The sequence below is a fragment of the Cetorhinus maximus genome, unplaced genomic scaffold, assembly GCF_964194155.1.
Source record: "Cetorhinus maximus unplaced genomic scaffold, sCetMax3.hap1.1 HAP1_SCAFFOLD_531, whole genome shotgun sequence".
NCBI classification, from domain to species: Eukaryota; Metazoa; Chordata; class Chondrichthyes; order Lamniformes; family Cetorhinidae; genus Cetorhinus; species Cetorhinus maximus.
In genome coordinates, this window is record NW_027596473.1 from 126,816 (window position 1) to 141,628 (window position 14,813).

General features: G+C 49.2%; 2 protein-coding genes across 2 annotated transcripts in view; both read left to right on the plus strand.

Annotated features, from left to right (window-relative positions):
• The first annotated feature begins 357 nt into the window (after positions 1-357).
• LOC144673997 (uncharacterized) overlaps positions 358-14,813 on the plus strand; it is a 131,907-nt gene continuing 117,451 nt past the window's right edge. The window contains exons 1-2 of the mRNA XM_078535568.1: positions 358-450; positions 6,882-7,639. Coding sequence (XP_078391694.1) covers positions 358-450; positions 6,882-7,639 — 851 coding nt within the window. The remainder of the gene's footprint in view (positions 451-6,881; positions 7,640-14,813) is intronic.
• The window catches only part of gatad2b (GATA zinc finger domain containing 2B), a 111,511-nt gene continuing 97,512 nt past the window's right edge, over positions 815-14,813 (plus strand). The window contains exon 1 of the mRNA XM_078535572.1: positions 815-886. The gene's annotated coding sequence lies outside the window, so the exon portion shown is untranslated. The remainder of the gene's footprint in view (positions 887-14,813) is intronic.

A 14,813-nucleotide genomic window follows, 5' to 3' on the forward strand; every position in this document is an offset into this window, starting at 1 on the left:
ACCAGGAGAGGCGATGGTAGCACTCTGTGGGTTGATTGGGCTGGCACGATGCCAATCACCTCGGACGGCCCCATTCAGTGGGAGTTCGGTGTCAGAACCCGTGATGCTATTGGCGTAGAGGCACGCCAATCATTGGTACGGGCCTATCATGCGAGCCGGAATTTCCCCCCGCCCCACAAGCTCTTAAACCGATTGGATGACAGGTACGTCAATCACTAATATTGCCCAATATCAGAGAGCGGAGTTTTCTCCCGCCCCCTCCCCGGAGCGTATGAAGATGGTTGGACGGGAGGTATGCCAATCGTTCCGCCGGACCAATCCTCTCAGAGGCGAGGTTCTTCCCCGGAGATTTCTAAAATGATTGGACAGCAGGCACGTCCATCATTCGTGCAGGCCAATAAGGCGAGAGACCGGCCCTCCTCGGAATATGTGATGATGATTGGTCATGCGGTACGTCAATCGATATGGCTGTCCAATGGCTTGAGAGGCGGGGTTTGTTGCCGAAGGCGTTTTAGCTGATTGGGTAAGAGGTACGTCAATCACTGATCCGGGAACCATTCCGCCCCGAAGCGAAGGTGACGAGCCGATTGGTCCCGAGCAACGTCAATCACTGCTGCCGTCGAATCGAGCGAGAGGCGGGTTTTCAACCCCAGGAGGCCCGTGAGCTGACTGGGCCCCGGGGCCGTCAATCAGATGGGTTGGACCAATGGAGATCTGCTAAGGGGGTCGGAGGTGGGGGGAGGCTTTGGTGCCGGGCGGGACGGGGCCAATCGGCGCGGTTGTTTGGGTGGGCGGGGCTGAGCGGCGCCGGTTGTGTTGGAAACGGGCGGCGGAGCCCGGGGAGCGGCGGCAGCGGCGGCGGAGGAGGAGGCGGAGGATAAGGCGGGTGAGTGGAAGGAGTAAAGGAGGGAGGGGGACCTTCCCTGCCCCTCCCGGCGGGAGCTGGGAGGCTGAGACTCCGCTGGGAGGAGGGGGTGGGGGGACAGACAGAGGCCCCCGGGCTGGGATGGGGGGGGGTTGGAGGTGGGGGTGAAGGCGAGGAAAGAAATGGGGATGGGGTTAAACCCCCGGACAGGCCCGAAGCCTCGGGCTCGAGTAGCAGAGCGACCCGGGTGAGAAGAAGGGGGGGGGGGGGGGGGGGGGTCGAGCCTGGCACCTGAGAACCACCCCCCCTCCATAAACCAGCATTAACGTCCATCACCTCTAAACACCCCATAAATAAATGCAAACCAACCACAAAAAAAAATTACAGATAAAACGTGAAAATTAAACCAGAAATGCTCATAATTTTACATTGACAAATTACAGCACTGAACCCACAATAACTACCTGATTAAAACATTTACAGTTAAATTTTCAATATTGAGATGATTGGACAGGATGCACCTCAATGTTGAACATTTTTAACACAATATTCCAAAAAATTCAATGTGATTCCTGATTCCAAATTCAATATTCCGAAAATTCAAGACTGATTCCAGATTCTATATTCAATATTCCAAAAATTCAAGACTGTGATTCCAGATTCTACATTCAATATTCCAAAAATTCAAGACTGTGATTCCTGATTCTATATTCAATATTCCAAAAAATTCAAGACTGATTCCAGATTCTACATTCAATATTCCAAAAAAATTCAAGACTGTGATTCCAGATTCTATATTCTGAATATTCCAAAATTCAATGCTGTGATTCCTGATTCTATATTCAATATTCCAAAAAAATTCAAGACTGTGATTCCAGATTCTATATTCTGAATATTCCAAAATTCAATGCTGTGATTCCTGATTCCAAATTCAATATTCTGAAAATTCAAGACTGATTCCAGATTCTATATTCAATATTCCAAAAATTCAAGACTGTGATTCCAGATTCTACATTCAATATTCCAAAAATTCAAGACTGTGATTCCAGATTCTATATTCTGAATATTCCAAAATTCAATGCTGTGATTCCTGATTCTATATTCAATATTCCAAAAAAATTCAAGACTGATTCCAGATTCTATATTCAATATTCCAAAAAAAATTCAAGACTGTGATTCCAGATTCTATATTCTGAATATTCCAAAATTCAATGCTGTGATTCCTGATTCTATATTCAATATTACAAAAATTCAAGACTGATTCCAGATTCTATATTCCAAAAATTCTAGTCTGTGATTCCTGATTCTATATTCAATATTCCAAAAAAATTCAAGACTGATTCCAGATTCTATATTCCAAAAATTCTAGACTGTGATTCCAGATTCTATATTCAATATTCCGAAAATTCAAGACTGTGATTCCTGATTCTATATTCAATATTCCAAAATTCAATTTTGTGATTCTAGAATATGGAATTGGAAAACCACAGTATGGAATTTTTGGAATATTATTAACAATTACAGTTAAAGTTTCGATATTGAGATGATTGGACAAGAAGCACGTCAATGTTGAACATTTTTAACACAATATTCCAAAAATTCAAGGCTGTGATTCCTGATTCCAAATTCAATATTCCGAAAATTCAAGACTGTGATTCCTGATTCTATATTCAATATTCCAAAAAATTCAAGACTGATTCCAGATTCTATATTCAATATTCCAAAAAAATTCAAGACTGTGATTCCGGATTCTGTATTCAATATTCTGAAAATTCAAGACTGTGATTCCACATTCTATATTCAATATTCCAAAAATTCAGGACTGATTCCTGATTCAATATTCCAAAATTCAATATTGTGATTCTAGAGTATAGAATCGGAAAACCACAGTATGAAATTTTTGGAATATTATTAACAATTACAGTTAAAGTTTCAATATTGAGATGATTGGACGAGAAGCACGTCAATGTTGAAAATTTTTAACACAATATTCCAAAAAATCAAGACTGTGATTCCTGATTCTATATTCAATATTCCAAAATTCAATACTATGATTCTAGAATATAGAATCGGAAAACCACAGTATTGCATTTTTGGAATATTATTAACAATTGCAGTTAAATTTTCAATATTGAGATGATTGGACAAGAAGCACATCAATGTTGAAAATTTTAACGCAATATTCCAAAAATTCAAGACTGTGATTTCTGATTCTATATTCAATATTCAAAATTTCAATACTATGATTTCTGATTCTATATTCAATATTCAAAATTTCAATACTGCGATTCTAGAGTATAGAATTGGAAAACCACAGTATTGAATTTTTGGAATATTATTAAAAACTGCAATTTTTTTCAATGTTGATCATATTTGACACTGAAAATCACTTGAATTTTCAATATGTTTTAGTAAAAATTAGTTAGACTTTGAATTGTTTGCTGTTGACAATCATTTGAATTTTCAGTGTTTTACTAAATATTAGTTAAATTTTCAATATTGCAAATATTTGATAATAAAAATCACTTGAATATTTAATCAAAAATTAGTTAAATTTTCAGTTGCAAGTATTTGATATGAAATTACAAGTTGAATTTTCAGCAAATCTTAAATTAGTTAAATTTTAAATTATATGAAATATAAAAATTTAAACAATATTCAAAATTAATGTATTATGGATTATTTTCAAGTATGCTATAATTAATGTCTAAATGTTAGATTTTTTAAAATTTGCAGTATATTTATCTTTGACTGTTTCACCTATTAGATATTTAAAATCTCCAGTTTGATATTAATGAAATATTTAAAAATAAACATCAATAAGATTATCAATATAAATATTGCATGCCAATAATAATATATCTCTGCTTTTAAAATGTTGGCATTATTTTTTTTCTGAATATTGAGTATTTATGGCAATGCTTAAAATGAATTCGTGGCAAATATGAATGATCTTAGTCTGTAACTGGAGCACAGTCAGTTTCTAAAAGTTGTAATGGTGGTTGGTAACATCAACGCTAAACATTAATCTTCAGCTTATGAACAATTATTTTTTTTAAGTAAACGGATAATTAATATTGTCTCTGATTATTTAACTCGTGTGTGGCTTTGACTATTGCAGTTAGTTTTAATTTTCTCTTGTGTAATTCACCAAATATCTCCTCATCATGTAGAAGAACCTGGGTCTTAAAAGAGGTGGCTAATCAGGTAGTAGATGTGTTAATTTTTTAAAGTTCCCTAGATTGTGAAAAAGTTCCATCATACTGGAAAGTAGCAAATATAGCCCCCCTATTCAAGGAGGCAGAAAACAGGAAACCATACACCACTTAGCTTGACGTCTGTCATGGGAAAGGTGTTAGATTCGATCATTAAGGAGGTCATATCTGGGCACTTTAGAGAAACTCAAGGTAACCGGGAAGAGTCAGTATGAATTTGTGAAAGGGAAATCATGTTTAACCAATTTATTGCAGTTATTTGAAGGAGTAATCTGCGCTGTGGATAAAGGGGAACCTGTAGACGTGCTGCACTTGGATTTCCAGAAGGCATTTGATAAGGTTATTGTGGAAAACAAAAGCTCGTGTTGTAGGGGGTAACGTATTAGAGTGGATAGAGGATTGGCTGGCTGGCAGGAAACAGAGAGTATACATAAATTTGGCAAATTGGCTGAGTGGTAGGAAGCAGAGGGTAATGGTCGAGGGGTCATTTTGCGACTGGATGCCTGTGTCCAGTGGGGTTCCACAGGGATCGGTGTTGGGTCCCTTGCTGTTTGCGGTATATATAAACGATTTAGACTTGAATGTAGGAGGGTTGATCAGTAAGTTCGCGGATGACATGAAAATTGGTAGGGTAGTAAATAGTGAGGAGGATAGCCTTAGATTACAGGAGGATATAGACGGGCTGGTCAGATGGGCTGATCAGTGGCAAATGGAATTTAATCTGGATAAGTGTGAGGTGATGCATTTGGGCAGGACAAACAAGGCATGGGAATACACGATGAATGGTAGGACCCTGGGAAGTACTGAGGATCAGAGGGACCTTGATGTGCATGTCCACCGGTCCCTTAAGGTAGCGGGACAGGTAGATAAGGTGGTTAAGAAGGCATATGGGATACTTGCCTTCATTAGCCGAGGCATAGAATATAAGAGCAGGGAGGTTATGCTGGAACTGTATAAAACGCTGGTTAGGACACAGCTAGAGTATTGTGTGCAGTTCTGGAATCCACATTATAGGAAGGATGTGATTGCACTAGAGAGAGAGCAGAGGAGATTTACCAGGATGTTGCCTGGACTGGAGAGTTTTAGTTATGAGGAGAGATTGGATAGACTGGGGTTATTTTCCCTGGAGCAGTGGAGATTGAGGGGGTGATTGAGGTGTATAAAATTATGAGGAGCATAGATAGGGTAGACAGGAAGGAACTTTTCACCTTAGTGGAGGGATCAATAACCAGGGGGCATAGATTTAAGGTAAGGGGCAGGAGGTTTAGAGGGGATGTGGGGAAGAATTTTTTCACCCAGAGGGTGGTGGGAATCTGGAACTCATTCCCTGAAAGGGTGGTAGAGGCAGAAACCCTCATAATATTTAAGAAGTATTTAGATGTGCACTTGCGATGCCCATGGCATACAAGGCTATGGGCCTAGTGCTGGGAAATGGGATTAGAATAGTTAGGTACTTGTTTGACCGGCACAGACTCGATGGGCCGAAGGGCCTTTTTCTGTGCTGTAGCCCTCGATGACTATGACTAAATGGGCATTTTTCGGATTGGCAGGATGGGATGAATGGAGTCCCGCAGGGGTCTGTGCTGGGGCCTCAACTTTTTAACAACTTATATCAATGGCTTAGATGAGGGGAGTGAAGACATGGTGGCTAAATTTGCAGATGACACAAAGACAGGTAGGAAAGCATGTTGTGAAGAAGACATGAGGTAGCAGACAGATATAGATAGGTTGAGTGAGTGGGGAAAACATCTGGCAGATGGAGTTTAATGTGGGAAAATGTGAAGTTGTTCACTTTGGCAGGAAGAATAAAAAAGCAGAGTATGACTGAAATGGAGAACAGCTGCTGAACTCTGAGGTGCAGAGGGATCTGGGTGTCCTAGTACAGGAGTCACAAAAAGTTAGTATGCAGGTACAGCAGGTAGTTAAGAAGGCTAATGGAACGCTATCCTTTAATACGAGAGGAATTGAACGTAAAAGTAAGGATAAAAGCAAAATACCGTGGATGCTGGAAATCTGAAACAAAACCAGAAAATGCTGGAAATACTCAGCAGCTCTGGCAGCACCTGTGGAGAGAGAAACCGAGTTAACGTTTCGAGTGCGTATGGCCCTTCTTCAGCTGGAAGGATGGGAATGCGGAAATCGAAACACGAGGAGATCAGCCACGATCTTACTGAATGGCGGAGCAGGCTCGAGGGGCCGAATGGCCTCTGCCCTTTGTCGTATATGTTTTATAAAAAAAAAAGAGATTCCCAAGAATGACACCGGAACCGAGAGGGAATATGAAACAAACTGGGCTCTCTTCTCTAGAAAAGAGAAGGCTAGGAGTTACCTGGAGATTGCACAAGAGGCTTGATAGGGTCGGCATAGAGAGGAAGCGGGGAGAGACCGGAACTGGGGGCTGTCGATGTGAGATAGTCACGCACAAATCCAGTCGGGAAATTGAGGAGAAACTCATGTTGAGGTTTCGAATTCTCTTCCACAAATGATAATTGATGCTGCGTTTGAAATCTGAGATTGAGAGATTTTTGTTATCCAAAGGGTATTAAGGGATCCAGGATGAAGGCGGGTGGATGGAGTTAGGTCACAGATCAGCCATGGTCTCACTGAATGATAGAACAGGCCCAAGGGGCTAAATGGCCTCCACCTGTTCCTATCTTGAGGCAGGAGACCAGGACCTCGGATAGTCAGGAATAAATCCGATGGGGAATTCAAGGGAAATTTCTTCACCCAGAGAGCGGGGAGAATGTGGGACTCGCTCCCACGGGGAGCATGGAGAATGTGGGACTCGCTCCCACGGGGAGTGGGGAGAATGTGGGACTCGCTCCCACGGGGAGCGGGGAGAGTGTGGGACTCGCTCCCGCGGGGAGCGGGGAGAATGTGGGACTCGCTCCCGCGGGGAGCGGGGAGAATGTGGGACTCGCTCCCGCGGGGAGCGGGGAGAATGTGGGACTCGCTCCCGCGGGGAGCGGGGAGAATGTGGGACTCGCTCCCGCGGGGAGCGGGGAGAATGTGGGACTCGCTCCCGCGGGGAGCGGGGAGAATGTGGGACTCGCTCCCGCGGGGAGCGGGGAGAATGTGGGACTCGCTCCCGCGGGGAGCGGGGAGAATGTGGGACTCGCTCCCGCGGGGAGCGGGGAGAATGTGGGACTCGCTCCCGCGGGGAGCGGGGAGAATGTGGGACTCGCTCCCGCGGGGAGCGGGGAGAATGTGGGACTCGCTCCCGCGGGGAGCGGGGAGAATGTGGGACTCGCTCCCGCGGGGAGCGGGGAGAATGTGGGACTCGCTCCCGCGGGGAGCGGGGAGAATGTGGGACTCGCTCCCGCGGGGAGCGGGGAGAATGTGGGACTCGCTCCCGCGGGGAGCGGGGAGAATGTGGGACTCGCTCCCGCGGGGAGCGGGGAGAATGTGGGACTCGCTCCCGCGGGGAGCGGGGAGAATGTGGGACTCGCTCCCGCGGGGAGCGGGGAGAATGTGGGACTCGCTCCCGCGGGGAGCGGGGAGAATGTGGGACTCGCTCCCGCGGGGAGCGGGGAGAATGTGGGACTCGCTCCCACGGGGAGTGGTCGAGGTGAATCACAGAGATGGATTGAAGGGCGGGGGGTGAAGCTGGATAAACACAGGAGGGAGAGAGGAATAGAAGGATACGTCGATGGGGGTGAGAAGGAGAGGGGGGTGGGAGGAGGCTTGTGTGGGGCAGAAACACCAGCACGGAGCAGAGGGGCCGAATGGCCTGTTTCTGTGCTCTATGTTTTACCAATTTGTAGATCTTGTTCATTGTGAGATTTATCTTTGGTTTTTGAAAGCGGGACTGTTTCAGCGAATGTGGGGATAGAGTGGACGTGGGGAAGATGTTTCCATTAATAGGAGAGACTAGGACCCGAGGGCACAGCCTCAGAGTAAAGGGAAGACCTTTTAGAACAAAGATGAGGAACCATAGAACACTACAGCACAGAAAACAGGCCATTTGGCCCTTCTAGTCTGTGCAGAAGTATTATTCCGCTAGTCCCATTGACCTGCACCTAGTCCATAACCCTCCAGACCTCTCCCATCCTTGTATCTATCCAATTTATTCTTAAAACTTAAGAGTGAGCCCACATTTACCACGTCAGATGGTAGCTCGTTCCACACTCTCACCGCTCTCTGAGTGAAGAAGTTCCCCCTAATGTTCCCCCTAAACCTTTCCCCTTTCACCCTAAAGCCATGTCCTCTCGTGTTTATCTCTCCTAATCTAAGTGGAAAGAGCCTACTCGCATTTACTCTGTCTATACCCCTCACAATTTTGTAAGGAGAAACTTCTTTAGCCAGAGAGAGTGGTGAATCTATGGAATTCATTGCCACAGAAGGCTGTGGAGGGCAGGTCATTGAGTGTATTAAAGACCGAGATAGATAGGTTCTTGATTGGTAAGGGGATCAAAGGTTACGGGGAGAATGGGGTTGAGAAACTTATCAGCCATGATTGAATGGCGGAGCAGACTTGATGGGCCGAATGGCCTAATTTCTGCTCCTGTGTCTCATGGTCTTATGGGAGCTGATGTTTTAAGGCCTTCTCTATGACCCCCTCTATGACTGTTGCCCTTTAGTTATGAATCGGGGATTCTTTGTCCTCTTGCCTGTGAGGTATCCCCTGCCAGAATGGGGACAGGCCGCCGACGGGCGTTGTGCCCTTCGCTGCCCGGCACCCCTTTGGCACGCGAACGTAGTCTTGCCGAGAGGAAGGGGCTGGTACGTTCCAGAAGCTGCGGCCAAGCTATGCGCATTGAAAGCGGTGGCTGAGGGTGCTCTCCTTGACTGGTGCCACCTAGGAAGACCCCTGAGCTGGTTTGGGTGGCCCCCCTCACCCCCTCATGGCCTAGACTCGCGGGAAGCACCGACAGTATCCGGGGGCAAGGGGAGGGTGATGGGATGGGAGGGGGGCAGTAAATTTTCCTGTGTTTTTTTTACAGTGTGTGAGATTCATCTGACAAAGCTGTTTTTTTTTTGCCTTACTGTCCTGGGTGAATTTGCACCCATGTTGCATGTTGCAGCAGGCTGGGCAGATCTGTGAAGCATTGAATCGGTTGGAAATTTGATAATTACAATGCTGGAGGATATTAATTAAAGAGGATGGTGGTTGCTGCAAGTGCTTTTCAAGATGCAGTCTCTAACCCCACCCTTCCCTGCCCCTGCCCTGTGTGAGATCTGACCCGGGTGGCAGCCTCCTTTGTCTGATCTTTGACATCCACCCATGGTTTAACATCTCCCACTGAACAACGTATCCCCTGACAGTGCGGCGCTCCCTCAGTACTGACCCTCCGACAGTGTGGCACTCCCTCAGTACTGACCCTCCGACAGTGCGGCGCTCCCTCAGTACTGAACCTCCGACAGTGCGGCGCTCCCTCAGTACTGACCCTCCGACAGTGCAGCGCTCCCTCAGTACTGACCCTCCGACAGTGCGGCGCTGCCTCAGTACTGACCCTCCGACAGTGCGGCGCTCCCTCAGTACTGACCCTCCGACAGTGCGGCGCTGCCTCAGTACTGACCCTCCAACAGTGCGGCACTCCCTCAGTACTGACCCTCCGACAGTGCGGCACTCCTTCAGTACTGACCCTCCGACAGTGCGGTGCTCCCTCAGTACTGACCCTCCGACACTGTGGCGCTCCCTCAGTACTGACCCTCCGACAGTGCGGCGCTCCCTCAGTACTGACCCTCTGACAGTGCGGCACTCCCTCAGCACTGACCCCCTGATAGTGCGGCGCTCCCTCAGTACTGACCCTCCGACAGTGCGGCACTCCCTCAGCCCTGACCCCCTGACAGTGCAGCACTCCCTCAGTACTGACCCTCCGACAGTGCGGCGCTCCTTCAGTACTGACCCTCCGACAGTGCGGTGCTCCCTCAGTACTGACCCTCCGACAGTGCGGCGCTCCCTCAGTACTGACCCTCCGACAGTGCGGCACTCCCTCAGTACTGAACCTCCGACAGTGCGACGCTCCCTCAGTACTGACCCTCCGACAGTGCGGCACTCCCTCAGTACTGACCCTCCGACAGTGCGGCGCTCCCTCAGTACTGACCCTCCGACAGTGCGACACTCCTTCAGTACTGACCCTCCGACAGTGCGGCGCTCCCTCAGTACTGACCCTCCGACACTGTGGCGCTCCCTCAGTACTGACCCTCTGACAGTGCGGCACTCCCTCAGCACTGACCCCCTGACAGTGCGGCACTCCCTCAGTACTGACCCTCCGACTGTGCGGCACTCCCTCAGTACTGACCCTCCGACAGTGCGGCACTCCCTCAGCACTGACCCTCCGACAGTGCAGCGCTCCGACAGTGCGGCGCTCCCTCAGGCCTGACCCTCCGACAGTGCGGCGCTCCCTCAGGCCTGACCCTCCGACAGTGCGGCGCTCCCTCAGGCCTGACCCTCCGACAGTGCGGCACTCCCTCAGTACTGACCCTCCGACAGTGCGGCGTTCCCTCGGTACTGACCCTCCGACAGTGCGGCATTCCCTCGGTACCGACCCTCCGACAGTGCGGCACTCCCTCAGTACTGACCCTCTGACAGTGTGGCACTCCCTCAGTACTGACCCTCCGACAGTGCGGCGCTCCCTCAGTACTGACCCTCTGACAATGCGGCGCTCCCTCAGTACTGACCCTCCGACAGTGCGGCACTCCCTCAGTACTGACCCTCCGACAGTGCGGCGCTCCCTCAGTACTGACCCTCCGACACTGTGGTGCTCCCTCAGTACTGACCCTCTGACAGTGCGGCACTCCCTCAGTACTGACCCCCTGACAGTGCGGCACTCCCTCAGTACTGACCCTCCGACAGTGCGGCACTCCCTCAGCACTGACCCTCCGACAGTCCAGCGCTCCGACAGTGCGGCGCTCCCTCAGGCCTGACCCTCCGACAGTGCGGCGCTCCCTCAGGCCTGACCCTCCGACAGTGCGGCGCTCCCTCAGGCCTGACCCTCCGACAGTGCGGCACTCCCTCAGTACTGACCCTCCGACAATGCGGCGCTCCCTCAGTACTGTCCCTCCGACAGTGCGGCGCTCCCTCAGCACTGACCCTCCGACAGTGCGGCGTTCCCTCAGTATTGACCCTCCGTCAGTGCGGCACTCCCTCAGTACTGACCCTCCGACAGTGCGGCGCTCCCCCAGTACTGACCCTCCGACACTGTGGTGCTCCCTCAGTACTGACCCTCTGACAGTGCGGCACTCCCTCAGTACTGACCCCCTGACAGTGCGGCACTCCCTCAGTACTGACCCTCCGACAGTGCGGCACTCCCTCAGCACTGACCCTCCGACAGTCCAGCGCTCCGACAGTGCGGCGCTCCCTCAGGCCTGACCCTCCGACAGTGCGGCGCTCCCTCAGGCCTGACCCTCCGACAGTGCGGCGCTCCCTCAGGCCTGACCCTCCGACAGTGCGGCACTCCCTCAGTACTGACCCTCCGACAATGCGGCGCTCCCTCAGTACTGTCCCTCCGACAGTGCGGCGCTCCCTCAGCACTGACCCTCCGACAGTGCGGCGTTCCCTCAGTATTGACCCTCCGTCAGTGCGGCGCTTCCTCAGTACTGACCCTCCGACAGTGCGGCACTCCCTCAGTACTGACCCTCCGACAGTGCGGCGATCCCTCAGCACTGACCCTCCGACAGTGCGACGCTCCCTCAGTACTGACCCCCTGACAGTGCGGCACTCCCTCAGTACTGACCCTCCGACAGTGCGGCGCTCCCTCAGCACTGACCCTCCGACAGTGCGGCACTCCCTCAGTGCCGACCCCCTGACAGTGCGGCACACCCTCAGTGCCGACCCCCCGATAGTGCGGCGCTTCCTCAGTGCCAACCCTCAGTACCAGCGCTGGGAGTGTCAGCCTAGGCTGTGGGGCCCAGTGTGGCGAGAGTGCTCCACACTGAACCTTGGCTGACACCTGGTTCAGTGAGTGTCTGGTGGAGTGTGCATTTGCTTTTGGATTGATCATCAAGCAGGATTTGAGAAATAGGAGCTGGGGAAGACCATTTGGCCCATTGAGCCTGACCATCACTGCGAATGTGGCTGATAGAATCATAGAACAGTTACAGCACAGAAGGAGGCCATTCAGCCCTTTACCTCAACTCTATTTCCTGCCCCATCCCATAATTCCCTCAGTGTCCAAAAATCTCTCAACCTCAGTCTTGAATCTACTGAACAATGGAGCACCCACAACTCTCCGGGGTAGAGAATTCTAAAGAGGTGCTATCCTCTGAGTGAAGAAATTTCTCCTCACCTCAGCCCTAAATGACCATCTGCTTATCCTGAGGCTGTGACCCCTGTGTTCCCAACCGGGGGTGGTGGTGGAACTCTGCCTCTCAGCATCTACGCTGTCAAACCCCTTTATTTTTCCAATGAGATCACCTCTCATTCTTCTAAACTCCCGGGAATAAAGGCCCAGTCTTACTCAATCCCTCCGCCGAAGACCATCCCCTCGTCCCCGGATGCAGTATAGCGGACCTCAGTCGCACTCCCTCTCAGGTAAGTGTATCTTACCTGAGGTGAGGAGAATGACAGCAGTGCCTCTCCAACCCTGTGCGTCCTCAAATCAATTTCTGAGATGGGGAGAAATGTCTCCCCTTAAAGGCTTGTGAGTCTTTGGAATTCTCTATCCCAGCGGGTTGTGAGTCTTTGGAATTCTCTACCCCAGTGGGTTGTGAATCTTTGGAATTCTCTATCCCAGTGGGTTGTGAATCTTTGGAATTCTCTAACCCAGTGGGTTGTGAGTCTTTGGAATTCTCTACCCCAGTGGGTTGTGAGTCTTTGGAATTCTCTATCCCAGCGGGTTGTGAATCTTTGGAATTCTCTATCCCAGTGGGTTGTGAATCTTTGGAATTCTCTATCCCAGTGGGTTGTGAGTCTTTGGAATTCTCTATCCCAGTGGGTTGTGAGTCTTTGGAATTCTCTATCCCAGTGGGTTGTGAGTCTTTGGAATTCTCTATCCCAGTGGGTTGTGAATCTTTGGAATTCTCTGCCCCAGCGGGTAGTGAATCTTTGGAATTCTCTATCCCAGCGGGTTGTGAATCTTTGGAATTCTCTACCCCAGTGGGTTGTGAATCTTTGGAATTCTCTACCCCAGTGGGTTTTGAATCTTTGGAATTCTCTATCCCAGCGGGTTGAGAGTCTTTGGAATTCTCTACCCCAGTGGGTTGTGAATCTTTGGAATTCTCTATCCCAGAGGGTTGTGAATCTTTGGAATTCTCTACCCCAGTGGGTTGTGAATCTTTGGAATTCTCTACCCCAGTGGGTTGTGAATCTTTGGAATTCTCTACCCCAGTGGGTTGTGAATCTTTGGAATTCTCTATCCCAGCGGGTTGTGAATCTTTGGAATTCTCTATCCCAGTGGGTTGTGAATCTTTGGAATTCTCTACCCCAGTGGGTTGTGAGTCTTTGGAATTCTCTATCCCAGCGGGTTGTGAGTCTTTGGAATTCTCTATCCCAGCGGGTTGTGAGTCTTTGGAATTCTCTATCCCAGTGGGTTGTGAATCTTTGGAATTCTCTGCCCCAGCGGGTTGTGAATCTTTGGAATTCTCTATCCCAGAGGGTTGTGAATCTTTGGAATTCTCTACCCCAGTGGGTTGTGAATCTTTGGAATTCTCTATCCCAGTGGGTTGTGAATCTTTGGAATTCTCTATCCCAGTAGGTGGTGAATCTTTGGAATTCTCTATCCCAGTGGGTTGTGAATCTTTGGAATTCTCTATCCCAGTGGGTTGTGAATCTTTGGAATTCTCTACCCCAGTGGGTTGTGAATCTTTGGAATTCTCTATCCCAGTGGGTTGTGAATCTTTGGAATTCTCTACCCCAGTGGGTTGTGAATCTTTGGAATTCTCTACCCCAGTGGGTTGTGAATCTTTGGAACTTTATCCCAGTGGGTTGTGAATCTTTGGAATTCTCTATCCCAGTGGGTTGTGAATCTTTGGAATTCTCTATCCCAGTGGGTTGTGAATGCTCCATCATTGAATACATTTGAGGCTGAGTTAGACAGGTTTTTAATCAATGAAGGGGTCAAGGGTTATGGAGGGGACAGGGAGGAAAGTGGAGTTAAGGCCACCATCTGATCAGCCATGATCCTATTGAGTGGAGCAGGCTCGAGGGGCTGAATGGCCTCCTCCTCTTATGATCTTGCATTGACCATTCTTTGCCTGGTTTTGCCCCTCATTGCCTGGTTGGAATTGGTCTTAACCCAGGATGATGAACTCAACTTGGGATCTCCTGGTTCGCACATATCACACCACCAGACGTGTTACTTGACTAAAAGGTGTCACCATGAGAACCTTGTTGAAAAACAGCCGCCGAATGTTATAATTAGCATTTTTGTGCGCTGTTTATTTTCGATGTTGATGGCTTGTTGTGACCTCATCTGGCTGAGGGGAATTGGTGAGCCCGAGTGTGAGGAGGCTGGATTGTCGTTGAGGGAGGTACACCTCCCCAGGGATGAGTTAGCAGCAGCTGTGTGTGTTCATTCAGCTCTCCCCACCTCACACCGTCAGGCTCCAGAACCCAGTCGGGCCACTCACTCATGTGTAACCTGGAACGTGCTAGTTTCAACAGCAAGCCTGCATTCATGTAGCACCTTCGTGGGGTAAAACCACCCAGGGAGCATCAGGGGAGCATAAGTCAAACAGAATTTGACATCAAGCCGCCCAAGGAGCTTTTACGACAGGAAAGGGGTTGTTTTAAGGAGCATCTTAAAGGAGGGGGGGGAGCGAGAGGTTTAGGGAGGCACTTCCAGAGCTCA